This window comes from Podarcis tiliguerta (genome assembly GCF_965153285.1).
Source record: "Podarcis tiliguerta genome assembly, chromosome: 17".
In the NCBI taxonomy this organism is placed as follows: domain Eukaryota; kingdom Metazoa; phylum Chordata; class Lepidosauria; order Squamata; family Lacertidae; genus Podarcis; species Podarcis tiliguerta.
This window is the reverse complement of record NC_139550.1, coordinates 38297760-38310320: the sequence shown is the minus strand read 5'-3', so window position 1 is coordinate 38310320 and position 12561 is coordinate 38297760. Positions and strand designations below refer to the sequence as shown.

Here is a 12561-nt window from a genome sequence, read left to right as displayed (position 1 = left end):
CAAATTTCTTACATAATTCATAAAGGTAAAGGTACCCCAGACTGTTAGGTCCCGTCGCGGATGACTCTGGGGTTGCGGCGCTCATCTCACTCTATAGGCTGAGGGAGCCAGTGTACAGCTTCTGGGTCATGTGGCCAGCATGACTAAGCCACTTCTGGCAAACCAGAGCAGCGCACAGAAACGCTGTTTACCTTCCCGCTAGAGTGATACCTATGTATCTACCTGCACTTTGATGTGCTTTTGAGCTGCTAGGTGGGCAGGAGCAGGGACTGAACAACAGGAGCTCACCCCGTCGCGAGGGTTCGAACCGCCGACCTTCCGATCGGCAAGCCCTAGGCTCTGTGGTTTAGACCACAGCACCACCTTTACATAATTCATATAGACAACAAAATACAAAACACAATTTAAAAAAAACATTTTAAAGGCACAAAAATGCAGCAAGAAACATAACTGACTAGAACCCACTGCTCATATTCCACAGAACATCTGCCTAACCACAGAAGCAGGCAATAGGGGTGATCTGTGGGGGGCATTTGTCACCTCCCCACCCCAGTCATATGTATAGATGGAGAGAATCATGTAAGCGGGACTAGTTCAGTGGAACAGCCATTGCAAGGACTTGGGCTTGAGCTGCAGGGTCCTGAGAAGTCACAGGCAAACCCCAGAGTAGACTGCAAGGGCACGGATTGGTGCCAAGGCATTACTGTAACCCCCTAGTGCAGGAATCTAGAAGAGGGGTTTTGTTCAGATCCAACCCACAAACTTAAAGCACATTTAAAGGATTTGGGGAATTGTAGCTCTGTTGGGCGTAAACTATACTTCCCAGGTTTTTGTGGGGGAGCCATGTGCTTTAAATGTGTGGTGTGGTCCTCATTCTCCCCCCACTCTTGTAGGAGACCTGGATGTGGCAAATAAGGAGCTTCGTGCTGTAATCAAAAAGATTTGGAAGCGGACCAAGCCCAAAATCCTGGATGAAGTTATCCCTCCACCGGAAGGTCAGTGCCCCTTTGTCCTAGCAACCGGACTCTGTTCCATCCCCACTGCCCAGAGATAAAAACTGAACCAAGCACTCTTGGCTTTCCATCCAGAACCTACTCTGAGTCCCATTTAACAGGGTGCTGGTTTGCTCTCAGGGCTGCTCCAAGCACTGAAGTAATCTCTAGGTTGCTTAGGGCATTGTTGTGTAGCAACCGGAGGTGGCATTTGCTTTACCTTCTGAGGGCCACCTTGGCAAGTTCAACAAAGGATAAGGAAAGGAAGCTTGGAAGACATGATGCTGTAGTGATATTTGGGATTCCTGCAGCAATGACGCAAGGAGTTCAGTGGACCTAGGGGACTGGGAGAGTATTGCGTGTTTGCAGAGCACCAAGTAAGTGATCTACAGCAGGCACCGGGCAAAACCACACCATGCTTTAATGTGTCCTACCCACATACCTCCAGAGTATCAAGAGAAATGGGGAAGTCAGAGGCTGTGTTGGCTTTATGGGCACTTCCAGCAATCATGGACCTTGGAGCAGGTGCCAGTCTTGCCCATTGCCAGCCCTGTTTATGAAGGATTTTGCACATATGAAGAATTTTGCAATTATTATTATTATTATTATTATTATTATTATTATTATTATTATTTATACCCAGCCCACCTGGCTGGGTTTCCCCAGCCACTCTGGGGGGAAATAAAGTCATATTGTATTTGGCGCAAGATGGAGATCATCTTTGGGAAAAATAGACCTTCAGATCTGCAGAAGAGCCATGTTAATCTGTTTCAGAGGAAATAAAGGGGCTCCTGTGGCACCTTCAAGACTGCCACCATAAATTAAGGTTGTACTCTTTAAGATGCCATAGGACACTGTGACCTTTAAAAACCAGCCCACCTATTCCATGGAGCTTTTTGGAAATACAGATGTTCCCAAAAACAAGCCACAGATTCCTAACAAGAGTGCACTTAACGTCTTCCCTTGGCAGAGGAGGAGGTCACTGTTGGAAAGTTCTATGCCACATTCCTGATCCAGGATTACTTCCGTAAATTCCGTAAGCGGAAGGAGAAAGGAATGCTTGGTCCAGATGGGTCCCCAAGCAACTCTACTGCCTTGCAGGTGAGTATCCTTGTTTTGCTGTGGGCCTCTTAGCTGCCCTAATGAACAGAGAATGCAACATGGATACCAGGCTGGCTGATCCTGCTGCTTCGGTGCTTCTCTCCCATTCAGGCTGGGTTGAAAAGTTTGCAAGACCTGGGGCCTGAGATCCGCCGGGCCATGTCCTGTGACCTGGAAGAAGAGGAGGAAGCTGAGGAAACTGTGTGTGAGGAGGAAACCGTGACCTATAAGGTGAGCCTTTGGTCTAGTTTTCTCTGAGTGAGTTAACCTCCATCTGGAGTGCACCACTTTGGACTCAACATATGGAAGAATCCTATGACTGAATGCTGCTCCATATCAAAACATTCCCTGCACCTGGAAAACACATGTTAGGAAGAATGCTAAAGTTGGGATTTCTCTTTTTAACAGAGCAGAATTCAGTCATGGCAGCTCCCATGGTACAGCCCAAATATAGGTTCATCACCTCAGTGATGCCTCCTCTTTGCCCACTAATTGAGCAGGGCAGAAAAGCAGACAGAGTATTGGTTATCATGGACTACTACCATAGGGATAACTGATAGCTGGGAAACACTGGCCTGCAAGCACTCCAGCTGGAGAACAGCCTTGACCAAAGGTGTCATGGACTTTGAAGAAGCTTGAACTTAGGACGAAAAGGAGAAATGAGCTAAGAGGAAGGCACACTTGGCAATCCCTCACCATGATCAACTCCTGCCCAGAAACCTCTGTCCCCACTGTGGATGGACATGTGGATCCAGAATTGACCTCCACTTACAGACTCACTGTTAAGACCGTTTTCATGGAAGACAATCTTACTTGGCTACGAGTGATCGCCAGAGAGGAAGATTACCATAGGGCCAAAAACATTGTCCACTGGAGTTCAGAAGGGACATTTCACGCCACATTCACAGTAGTTATTATCAAATCTCAGGTTGGGAAATAATTTTCTAGAGGTGGAGCACATGGAGCAGCTCAGTGAGGAAGGCAGTGGAATAATAACCACCAGGGGCCTCCTTGCCAGTTGCCAGGAAATCTATAGAAGAGATAGATGAAGTTAGACAAAGCTTAGACAATGTGAGAAATCCATGGCCTTCCAGGCATTGATGGAATGCGCCTCCCATCACTCTTGTTTATTACGCCCAAATGGTTGGGGATGGCTGCTTTAACTTAAGGCACTGCATAGTCTCTTGTTTCCTCTTGGTTTTAATTTTGTTTGCTACCACCCTCCATTCAAACTAAAGGATGCTAAATTAATATTTACTGTATACAAACTTCCAGAACTGTATTCTATTCAGTTATTATGATAGAGTGTCATAGTATATCTAATTAGCAGATTTGAAAATAATTTACAGAATCGTTTTACGTAAAAAGTGATGGAGAGCAAATTCTTTTGAAAGGTAAATCCTGGTTTCTGCTCTTTCAACCACCTTCCCAGAGAGCTTAGTGTGGAATGCCAAATTGGAAATGTTTCCACTAACCAGTTCTCCGCTGCTTTTCCACGCCCCTTGTTCTGTTCCCAAATTGGAAAAGGCTGCAACTGAATTGCTGAGAGAACAGACGTGTGTACAATATGTTGTTCCAAATTCCAGAAGAGAAGAAATTACAAAGGTTGTGAGAGATTTGGAGGAAGGAAATAAGAATTCTTTCTGCAAAGTTGTAAAGTGCTCATGGCTTGTCAATACCGACTCCAGAAGCTCAGGCACTTTTGTGCTGACAGAAACCTGTGACAACCCCAGCACATCCGCAGGCGCAATGGTATTGAAAGCATGGTTGCATATAATTGCAGCAATAGCATCATGAGAACAAATCATGATGAATGCTCAATAAAAAAAGATGTCTGGAAAGGCACAGAGGTAGGAAGATGCTAGGGTTGCTCATAGCCCAAATTCCCATTATAAAAGGGAAGCTGCCTCTGGCTGGAGCAGCCAGAAAACATTAGCCTTGTTCTCAGCATGGGATCTCTCTGGCATCCCTATATCAGGGCTGGAGATTTGCACTGGAAGTCATAAAGAAAAGCCAGTTCATATTAGAGCTGCAAGTAAGGATGGTCCAGGCAGAGTAGTGAAGGAGAGAACGTCGGAGGGCAGAGGAGCCTCAGGAGGGAAGGACTGGCAGAATGCAAATTTGAGGAAGAAAGAATATGCATAAGTGGTCAGGAGCTGGAGAGATGAAGGAGATCAAAGTTCACACATTCATATTTTAAAGAAGCAGCCAGATTTTGTGCTGCAGACCTTCAGTGCTCCTGTAATGTGTGAAGTGATCTGAGGGCAGCAATGGACTGTTCAGAAGCACTGTTGGTTTTTATGACATGCCCAGGCTTCTCTCTTCCCACAGAGCTCTGAGGCGTTGTATGGCAGTGCACCTGACCACCACGTCACAGCTGCTTCACCAGACGGGGAGAACAAGACTCTGATGAATGGCCTTGTGGGCTCCCGGCACCCCTCAAGCGTCAGCCTCTCCCACATGACTAATGGACCAACCCACTATGAGGAGAACGTTGGGGGCAATGAGGAACCTGCTGAACTGCCCAACATCCCCACCCGGCGCAGGATGAGCAGGTGCCGGCCGGGATGAGGTCCTGGGCTTGCGGGGGAAGGAAGGGTGTGGTGTGGCTGAGTGGGGAGGCAGGAGCCAGGATTCCAGAGTTCCTTACAGCCCTCTGTACCTCTTCAGGCGGAGCTCTGATAGCAGCGGCATCCCACCTACAGTGCATGAAGAAGCCACACACACCGAAGACTACAGGGAGGACACCTCAGTGGAGCAGGGATACTATAGCCGGGAAGAGGACTCTGAGAGCCTGGCCTCCCGTGACAGGTAAGAGTCTGGTCCTGGGACAGAACAGAACAACTTTGGACATGGCCCTGGCCTTATTTGCAAGTTGCCATAACAAAATGACTGCTTCCCTGTAGTCCAGTTCCACCTTGTTCCAGATAACATCTCAGTGGAGGAATAATGTGGCACCTTCTGCTGCAATCCTTCTCCTTCATGCAGAAGTCAAATAGTAAAGAATCACATAATTTCCTCCATCCGCGGACCATAACTACGTGAAAGGGGCATCCGGACCCAATGTCGCCACTGAGGGACAGCATAGACATTGGTGTCTTTATGATATATGGCCCTCATTGTTGAAGGGCCACAGTATGTGGACAGTTAGTGATTATGGCAAATCCCAACACCAGGAAGAAATTCCTCTTGGTGCAAACTGAGAGTGGAACAGACTGCCTCGGATGGTAGTGGTGGACTCTTCGTTTGAGGTTTTGTTGACCACCTGTCATAGTGGATTTCCCGAACTGGCAGGGGGTTGGATTTGATGGCCTTTTCAAATCCCTTCCAGGCCTTTGCTTCCTTGGGGCCGGCATGCTCACTCAGCGCCGAGGCTGCAAAGAACGAGGGTTCCAGGGCCATTAGGAACGAAGGCTGTTTTGTCATTCACTGGTTTGTGTGCTTTCTTCCCTACGCAGGCAGCCCTGTCTTCACACTCCTCAGCCCCATCGCCGTCGTTGGGACAACAGCTATGGCGGCTCTTTGCCCCTCCCCTCCCGGCGCATCAACAATGGGATGGTCAATGGCATGCTGGACGGCAGGCAACCCAAGCGCAGGCGCCTCCTGCCTCCCACACCCACAGGTCAGGATGGCAGGGAACTTGGGTCTCCTGGGCAAGTGACTCTGGGAGTCCGTAAGTGGAGGAGGAGGGCTGGATTGCATGGCTCCTCTGGGTCATAAATACACCCCCTTTTTAAATACAGTGATACCTTGGGTTACATACGCTTCAGGTTACAGACTCCACTAACCCAGAAATAGTACCTCAGGGTAAGAACTTTGCTTCAGGATGAGAACAGAAATCATGCTCCAACGGCATGGCAGCAGCCGGAGGCCCCATTAGCTAAAGTGGTGCTTCAGGTTAAGAACAGTTTCAGGTTAAGAAGAGACCTCTGGAACAAATTAAGTACTTAACCCGAGGTACCACCGTATATGCTGCAGAGTCAAGCAGAAAAGCTTTTCATAGACAGTACTTCTTCAGACTTTAGTTCAAACTTTGGTTCCAAGTTCTCCTGGGAGTGGGTGGGTAGCTTCTTGCAGATAGAAAGCTAGCAGGGAGAAGTCTTCTGTCAGAATGCAGCTATTTTATGCACAGGGAGTTTTCTTCATGAGAGGAGCATTTAAACACTGATAGAGTTACATGCTTGATGGATCAGGGGAATGCTGTGGACATAGAGAATATGAATCAGTAAGGCTTTTGAAAAAGTTCCCCATTATATTATTGCAAGGAAGCTGGTAAAATGGGGGCTGCACAAGGTAACTGTTAGCTGAATTTGTAGCTGGTTGACTGACCAGTGCTCATTAATGGTTCCTCAGGGTTCACCTTGCTACTCGTCCATTTTGGCTCCCGAACGCTGCCAACTGCAGTTTGCGAATGTTCTTTGGAAGCCGAATGTCTGATGGGGCTTCCGCAGCTTCCGATTGGCTGCAGGAGCTTCCTGCCTTGGAAGCCGTGCCTTGGTTCCGAATGCTTTGGAGGTCAAACGGACTTCTGGAAGGGGTTCCGTTTGACTTCCAAGGTATCACTGTGTATATGTAGAGAGAGACGGTATTGCGTGGCACTCCAATCGCCAAGCAATGTGAGATTCCAGGGGTTCTCAACACTTACCCAGGGTTCAACTTATTTGGAATGAGGGGCAGCAGACATATATATCTATATATATCTATATCTATCATCTATCTATCTATCTATCTATCTATCTATCTATCTATCTATCATCTATCTATCTCCCCCTCTCTGGCCTTCTGGCTTCTTCTAGCCAGATCTCACAACTCTTTTCCCTTCTCACTACCACTACCAGGCAGGTGAGGGAGCAGGGACAGAGCAGCTTCCTCACTTATACTAATGACCCATACTTAGGTGGCCATTACAAAGAACCTGGCCTTGCTATTCCTTGCTGGATCCAGGAATTGGAAGAGACTCAGCAATACGGCCTACTCACCTCTGCCCCCCCACAACTCACACTACCTCCCTCCAACAACAAGACATTTCCCCCCAGATATACAAACAAACAACAGGCCTTTTAAACCACTATAGAGTTATTGTCTCGGCTGTATGTTTTTGTTTTTTTGTCTTTTGTTTGCTTTGCTGTCCTTTCTTCTGTATGTTATTGTGGCGTGAGAGTTTATGTTTCTTGGTGTGTCTTTGTTTTTAAAAACCTTTTTAAAAACATTGTGAGCCCCTCTGAAAACACTGGTGTGTAATATATCAAATGAACAAACAGTTTGGTGGTCAGTGGGTTCAGCCAAATGGGCTGGTGTGGCAGAGGGCAGCCACCCCACACTTGTGGCCTCTTATACCTTCTCTGGCCTTCCTTTCCCCACCTCCCTGCTTTTGGCAGGCCGCAAACCAGCCTTCAGCATCCAGTGCCTGCAGCGTCAAGGCAGCTGTGATGACATCCCCATCCCAGGCACCTACCACCAGAATGCGCCACCCTGCCGCGCACGTGCACAGGTAATTCTTGCACAGGGTGTGTGTGTGTGTGTGTGTGTGTGAGAGAGAGAGAGAGAGAGAGAGAGAGAGAGAGAGAGACTGACTTAATACGTACCATACTTCTGTTCTACTGCTGAGGCCATCCCATCCACTGGCCATCTCACCAGCTCTCTCCTCTGTACCAGGGCTATGGCAGCTATGATTCGTGGCACAGTGGCAGCCACTCCTCAACAGCATCCTCACAGTCGTGGGCCACGCCACCTAAGCGGGGCCGGTTGCTCTATGCCCCACTAATCCTGGTGGAGGAGGACGGGTTGCCAGGGCACAGCTGGGAGAAGAACAGCAACAGCCTTCCGCCCATGTCGCGAGGGCGCTGGTACATGAATGAGCCTGAGCTGCCCTACCGCTCTTATGGCCAGCTGCGTGTGCCCGGCCCACTCAAGCACAGCTACAGCGACAAGCCTGGCAGTGCCGACAGCCTGGTGGAGGCGGTGAGTGCAAGGCAGACTTCTCTGTCTCTGGGATGAAGCTCTTTGGGACCCACCTTCCACTGCCCCCTCATCCCTCCTGCAAGAATAGTTTTTGTCACCTTGATTGGGGTGGGGGTGGGTGAATCAGTGTTTCTCAAACTTGGACCCCCAGCTGTTGTTGGACTACAACTCCCATCATTCCTGACCACTGATCCTACTAGCTCAGGGTGATGGGAGTTGGGGACCCAAGTTTGTGAAACACTGGTATGTATTTAAATCCTTTTGTTTTCCCTTGGTTACTCAGCCTCATGCAAGTGTGCCTACAACCACACATAAATACAATGTGGGGGGTGGGAGTGGCAAGTTGTGCCTTCCCTCCAGCTTGTGAACCTTTCTTACTTAAGGATATCACCAGCCCCAGTATGGAAAGCTCCTCTGGTTTAGTCCTCTGGTATGCTGCTTAGGGCAGAAGAGATTTTATCGCTAGGAGGGTTGTATGTGTGCTGCACTGAAAATTATGTCAAATTACATGCCAAATAAAGCCAGATTTTGCAGCCTAAAACCAAAAGTGCACATCAGCTGGTGTCATCCTTATTATGCAGAGTTCGTTCTGGTTCTACTGGCAATGGCAGAATGAGAAAGAGCCAGAGCCTCACTCCTGGCTGCCTTCGAAGGCTGTACTGGGCACAGCTTTACAAGTTTTTTTAGCGCATCCCCAACACTGTGCAGGCTAAAATCAGGCATTTGCTTTTAGCAGAAATATGTGATTCTCAAATTACTGGATTTGATATCCATTCTAGTGTTTGGCTTGTGGTATTAAATGTTGGAGGACAACAGTTTCACCTATGAAATCCACTGGCTCTTTGGGTCTCTCACCTATGGAATCCACTGGCTCTATTAAGACAGCATGCCGATCCATGAATTGTGTTATCCATAGTTTACAATCCAAACCATGGTTTGAACTTCCAAATATACAACAGGCTGGCCATGGTTGCTTATTTGGTTTCATAAGTGTGCTCCCACCTCCGTTGTGCAGCAGCTTCTTGAGGCAGAGTGATAACCATAAGTATGGTTTGTCAGTTCAGGAATCATCCTAAGCCACAGTGAGCACAAACCATGGTTTTCAAGGTCACTTCAAACCATGATTTCTATTTCCAGTTTGCCAGCTGACTGAAACTAGTTTACCAATTTAGACAACATAGGTAAGCTTACTTAACCATGATTTGGTGTGATGTCCAAACTGAGCTACTGACTTGGTTGGTTGTGTACTGCATAACTTTGACTAGCAGACCCCTTTCATCTTTCTTCTTCCAGGTGCTCATCTCTGAGGGTCTAGGCCTTTATGCACGGGACCCAAAGTTTGTGGCCTTCACCAAGCGGGAGATTGCTGATGCCTGCCACATGACCATTGATGAGATGGAGAGTGCTGCCACAGACCTGCTGAGTCGCAAGGTCCCTGGTAGCGAAAGCAGCAGCCGAGGTGGTGGTGGTCACGCCTTGTACAGCAGCGACGGGGAGCACAGTGGGGCTGGGAGCCTAGGTCCCGTTTACAGCGATGAGGAGCCCTTCCGCTCCCGTGAGGAAGAGGACTTGGGCGACGAGATGGCCTGCGTGACTTCTTATTGACCAGGAAGTGCCCCCTGGCGGGGCACAGGAGGAGAACTGCTGCAGCGAGATACCTAGCACTCTGCAACCTTTGTAGTCTACAGGCATAGGCTTGCCCAAAGCTGTGCTATGGTGGGAGTGACTGCCAAAGGATGGGAGACAAAATGCTGCCCTCCCATTGGCTGATACAAAAGCAGCCGCTAGAAACGTTGTCCTACTACTTTCCTGGTTTAGGCAGTCTGCTCCTTGCTGCCCCTTCTCCAGGCTTTTGACTCCTTCCCAGTGGTCCAGAAAGAGAAAGGGACCTCTGGATTTCTTCCTCTGAGCAAGGATTGTGGATTTTGAAGAGGTTGGGGGGGGGTTCCAAGGCGATTAGACAATGTCTTTTTCTATCAGAAGCAATAAAAAGATGCTTTGAAAGATGCTGCTGCCTCTTTATATATATATATATTATTTTATTCTTATAAGACTATGTGATGCACATCAACCCAAAAAGAAGAAGATAAGAGAGGCATCACAAGATGTTTAGGATTGCTCCCCTATTCATACCCATATTATTCAGCCATAGTATCCCATCCAATATGGGGGCTGGCCTTGTGACCAGGGGCTGCTGTCGGTTCATCCCATTGTGTCTTTCCACAGAGGTCCAGGCACTGATGGGGGTTGCCAGTCATGTTCCTACCAGCTATGTACATTATAAATCATAGTTGCAGCTTCTAATACTGGACAGAAGGGGGGGGGCAATTGAAAAAATAAGGTGTTCTTCTCCCTGAGTTTCCCACTTTTCCTTTTCTTTAACCTCCACCAACTCTTTGTAGAATACGGTGTTTCATAAATGCGATCAAAATTTAATCCAGTATACTTTACGGGGCCCTTGTTTTGTACTCACGTACATGGAGAGCAGGGAGGGTCCACCACCCACCTGAATGGATAATCGAACAGGTCACATTAATGGTTTTCAGTTATATGGCTAAAGGTTGGACAGAATGCCTTCCATGAGTCACCTACCAATACAGACAGATGTTCAGTGGACTGACCACCACCACCAATCCCCACAAGGAAATTACACAATTCCCCTTAGCAGTGGGGTTTTGTTTTGTTTTGGTTTTTTTGCTAAACTGCTTTGCTAGGGAACAATCCTCCCATCAGCTCCATATGCAGTGCAGCCAGTTTGGGTTTCATGCCAATTTCTTAATTAGACTAGCTATAATAACAAAGGTGGGCTTGTAAGTTACACTGCGACTTTTGTAAGTCCACATTTACTCATAAGATCCCACCCAGAAGGCAGAAGATGCGAAGCAGGACCACTTTTCTCAATGTAAGACTGCCTGGAAATCTGAGATTGCTGACATCAAAACTCCCAGAGTCAAAGAATTACTTTGAACGCATATATTCGTATACAGCCAGCCTTGGCTGCTGCCTCTATAGGACCCCGCTGGGTTTTATTAAACTTGCGTAACTCTTCCTAGGTTTGTATCCTAAGTGGTGGGTGGGTGTGCTAGGCACATACTCCAGAGAAACAAGGTCACATGGCTGGTGCCTGTTCAGGATCTCAAAACAATGTCTGGTCAAGTAGAGGTCAGGTTCTAGCAGGGCAAGGTCAAAAGAGCTGAGGTCAGATTCCAAAGAGCCAGACCCAGTTCCAATGTCAGTCAAGCAAAGCAGAGAGCAAGTTCAGGTTAGCAAAGTCAGGCAAAGCAGAGGGCAAGGTCCACCTAAGCTAACAAGCAAAGCGGGCAGCACCCTGGATAGCTCCAAGTGGAATCTGCCGGGGGAAGTCAGACAAGAAAGATTTGAAAGTTGCTCCGGCTGAACCGTAAGTAGAACTGCAGCTCCCTCTAGGCAGCTGGATCAGCCTCCTCAACCTGGTGTCTTCCTGGTGCTTTGGTCTACAACTCCCATCAGCCCCAGACAGCATGTTCTCAGGGGTTTATGGGAGTTGTAGTCCAACAACCTCTGGAGGGTGTTGGGGAAAGCTGAGGTTCCCCCCCCAACAGAAATCGTGGCTATGCCCATGCAGACACAAGCAATCATGTCAGCCCTCTGGCCATTGGGGGGCGGGGAGAAGCGGGTGGCAGAAAGGGTCTCAAATGTGATGATCCTGTTCCACCCACTGATGGCTTCCTCATCGCCTGGAGGCAGCATGTGGCTCCTGCCAGATTCCCTGCAAGGGAATAGGTATGTTCCTTGACCAAACAAAAAGGTCAGCCAAACTGCAAGTCTGACCATGTCTCTTCACTTCTCTCCTCTTTTGTACAACGGGGGTTACTCCCAGGTAAGTGGAGTTAGGATTGCAGCCTCAGAGTGAGTATCAGCTCCCACCTTCTTGGGACCAGGACTGGAAATTACAAGTGAAGCAGCTTCCAGGCTTGCCATATTTTAGTCTAGCAAATCGTGGACCATTGTGCAGCTCACATCAGTGAAGCAAAATGGCATCCAGGGGCCTGTGTAACCCAGAGCCATCCTGGGCAGGTCACATATAGCTGGAGAACAGGCAACCGATGCCTAACAGTCGCTGTCGCCCTGTAATTTCCTACACGTCACTGTTGCTGCAACAGACAGAATGAATGCACAGCATTTCCACACACCCTGCAAAATTCCTCCAAGCCAGCAAAAGATCTAGAAAACAAATACAATGTGTGATGCAGCATAGTTGTCTTTTTATCATTTTAATAAGCCGCCAGTCCATTTTGCAGAGAAACTGAACCGAACAGAGCCCCTTTCCCCGTTGACCTTCCCTCGCAGCTCCCTCCATTGCCGCCCCTGGGACTGTAAGGGTCTCGGGGCACAGACCCGCTTCTTGCTCGCCGCTGCCTTCTACATATTGAGGGGTTTGCATCAAGCACCACGAGGGTCCTGCTCCTTAGGGACACGGGCCAAGACAGACAGACAGACAGACAGCTCCCCCCCCCCCCCGCCAGCA

The 12561-nt window shown here is 48.4% G+C and overlaps 2 protein-coding genes across 2 annotated transcripts in view; both read left to right on the top strand.

The window, feature by feature from the left end:
* Nucleotides 1-10058, top strand: part of CACNA1F (calcium voltage-gated channel subunit alpha1 F) — a 59413-nt gene extending 49355 nt beyond the window's left edge. The window contains exons 40-48 of the mRNA XM_083420945.1: nt 894-995; nt 1963-2093; nt 2205-2324; nt 4425-4648; nt 4764-4904; nt 5552-5715; nt 7472-7584; nt 7749-8054; nt 9348-10058. Of these exons, the coding sequence (XP_083277071.1) occupies nt 894-995; nt 1963-2093; nt 2205-2324; nt 4425-4648; nt 4764-4904; nt 5552-5715; nt 7472-7584; nt 7749-8054; nt 9348-9659 (1613 nt within the window). The 3' untranslated portion in view covers nt 9660-10058. The remainder of the gene's footprint in view (nt 1-893; nt 996-1962; nt 2094-2204; nt 2325-4424; nt 4649-4763; nt 4905-5551; nt 5716-7471; nt 7585-7748; nt 8055-9347) is intronic.
* The window catches only part of EMD (emerin), a 90632-nt gene that overhangs the window by 16689 nt on the left and 61382 nt on the right, over nt 1-12561 (top strand). The gene's annotated exons all lie outside the window — the stretch shown is intronic.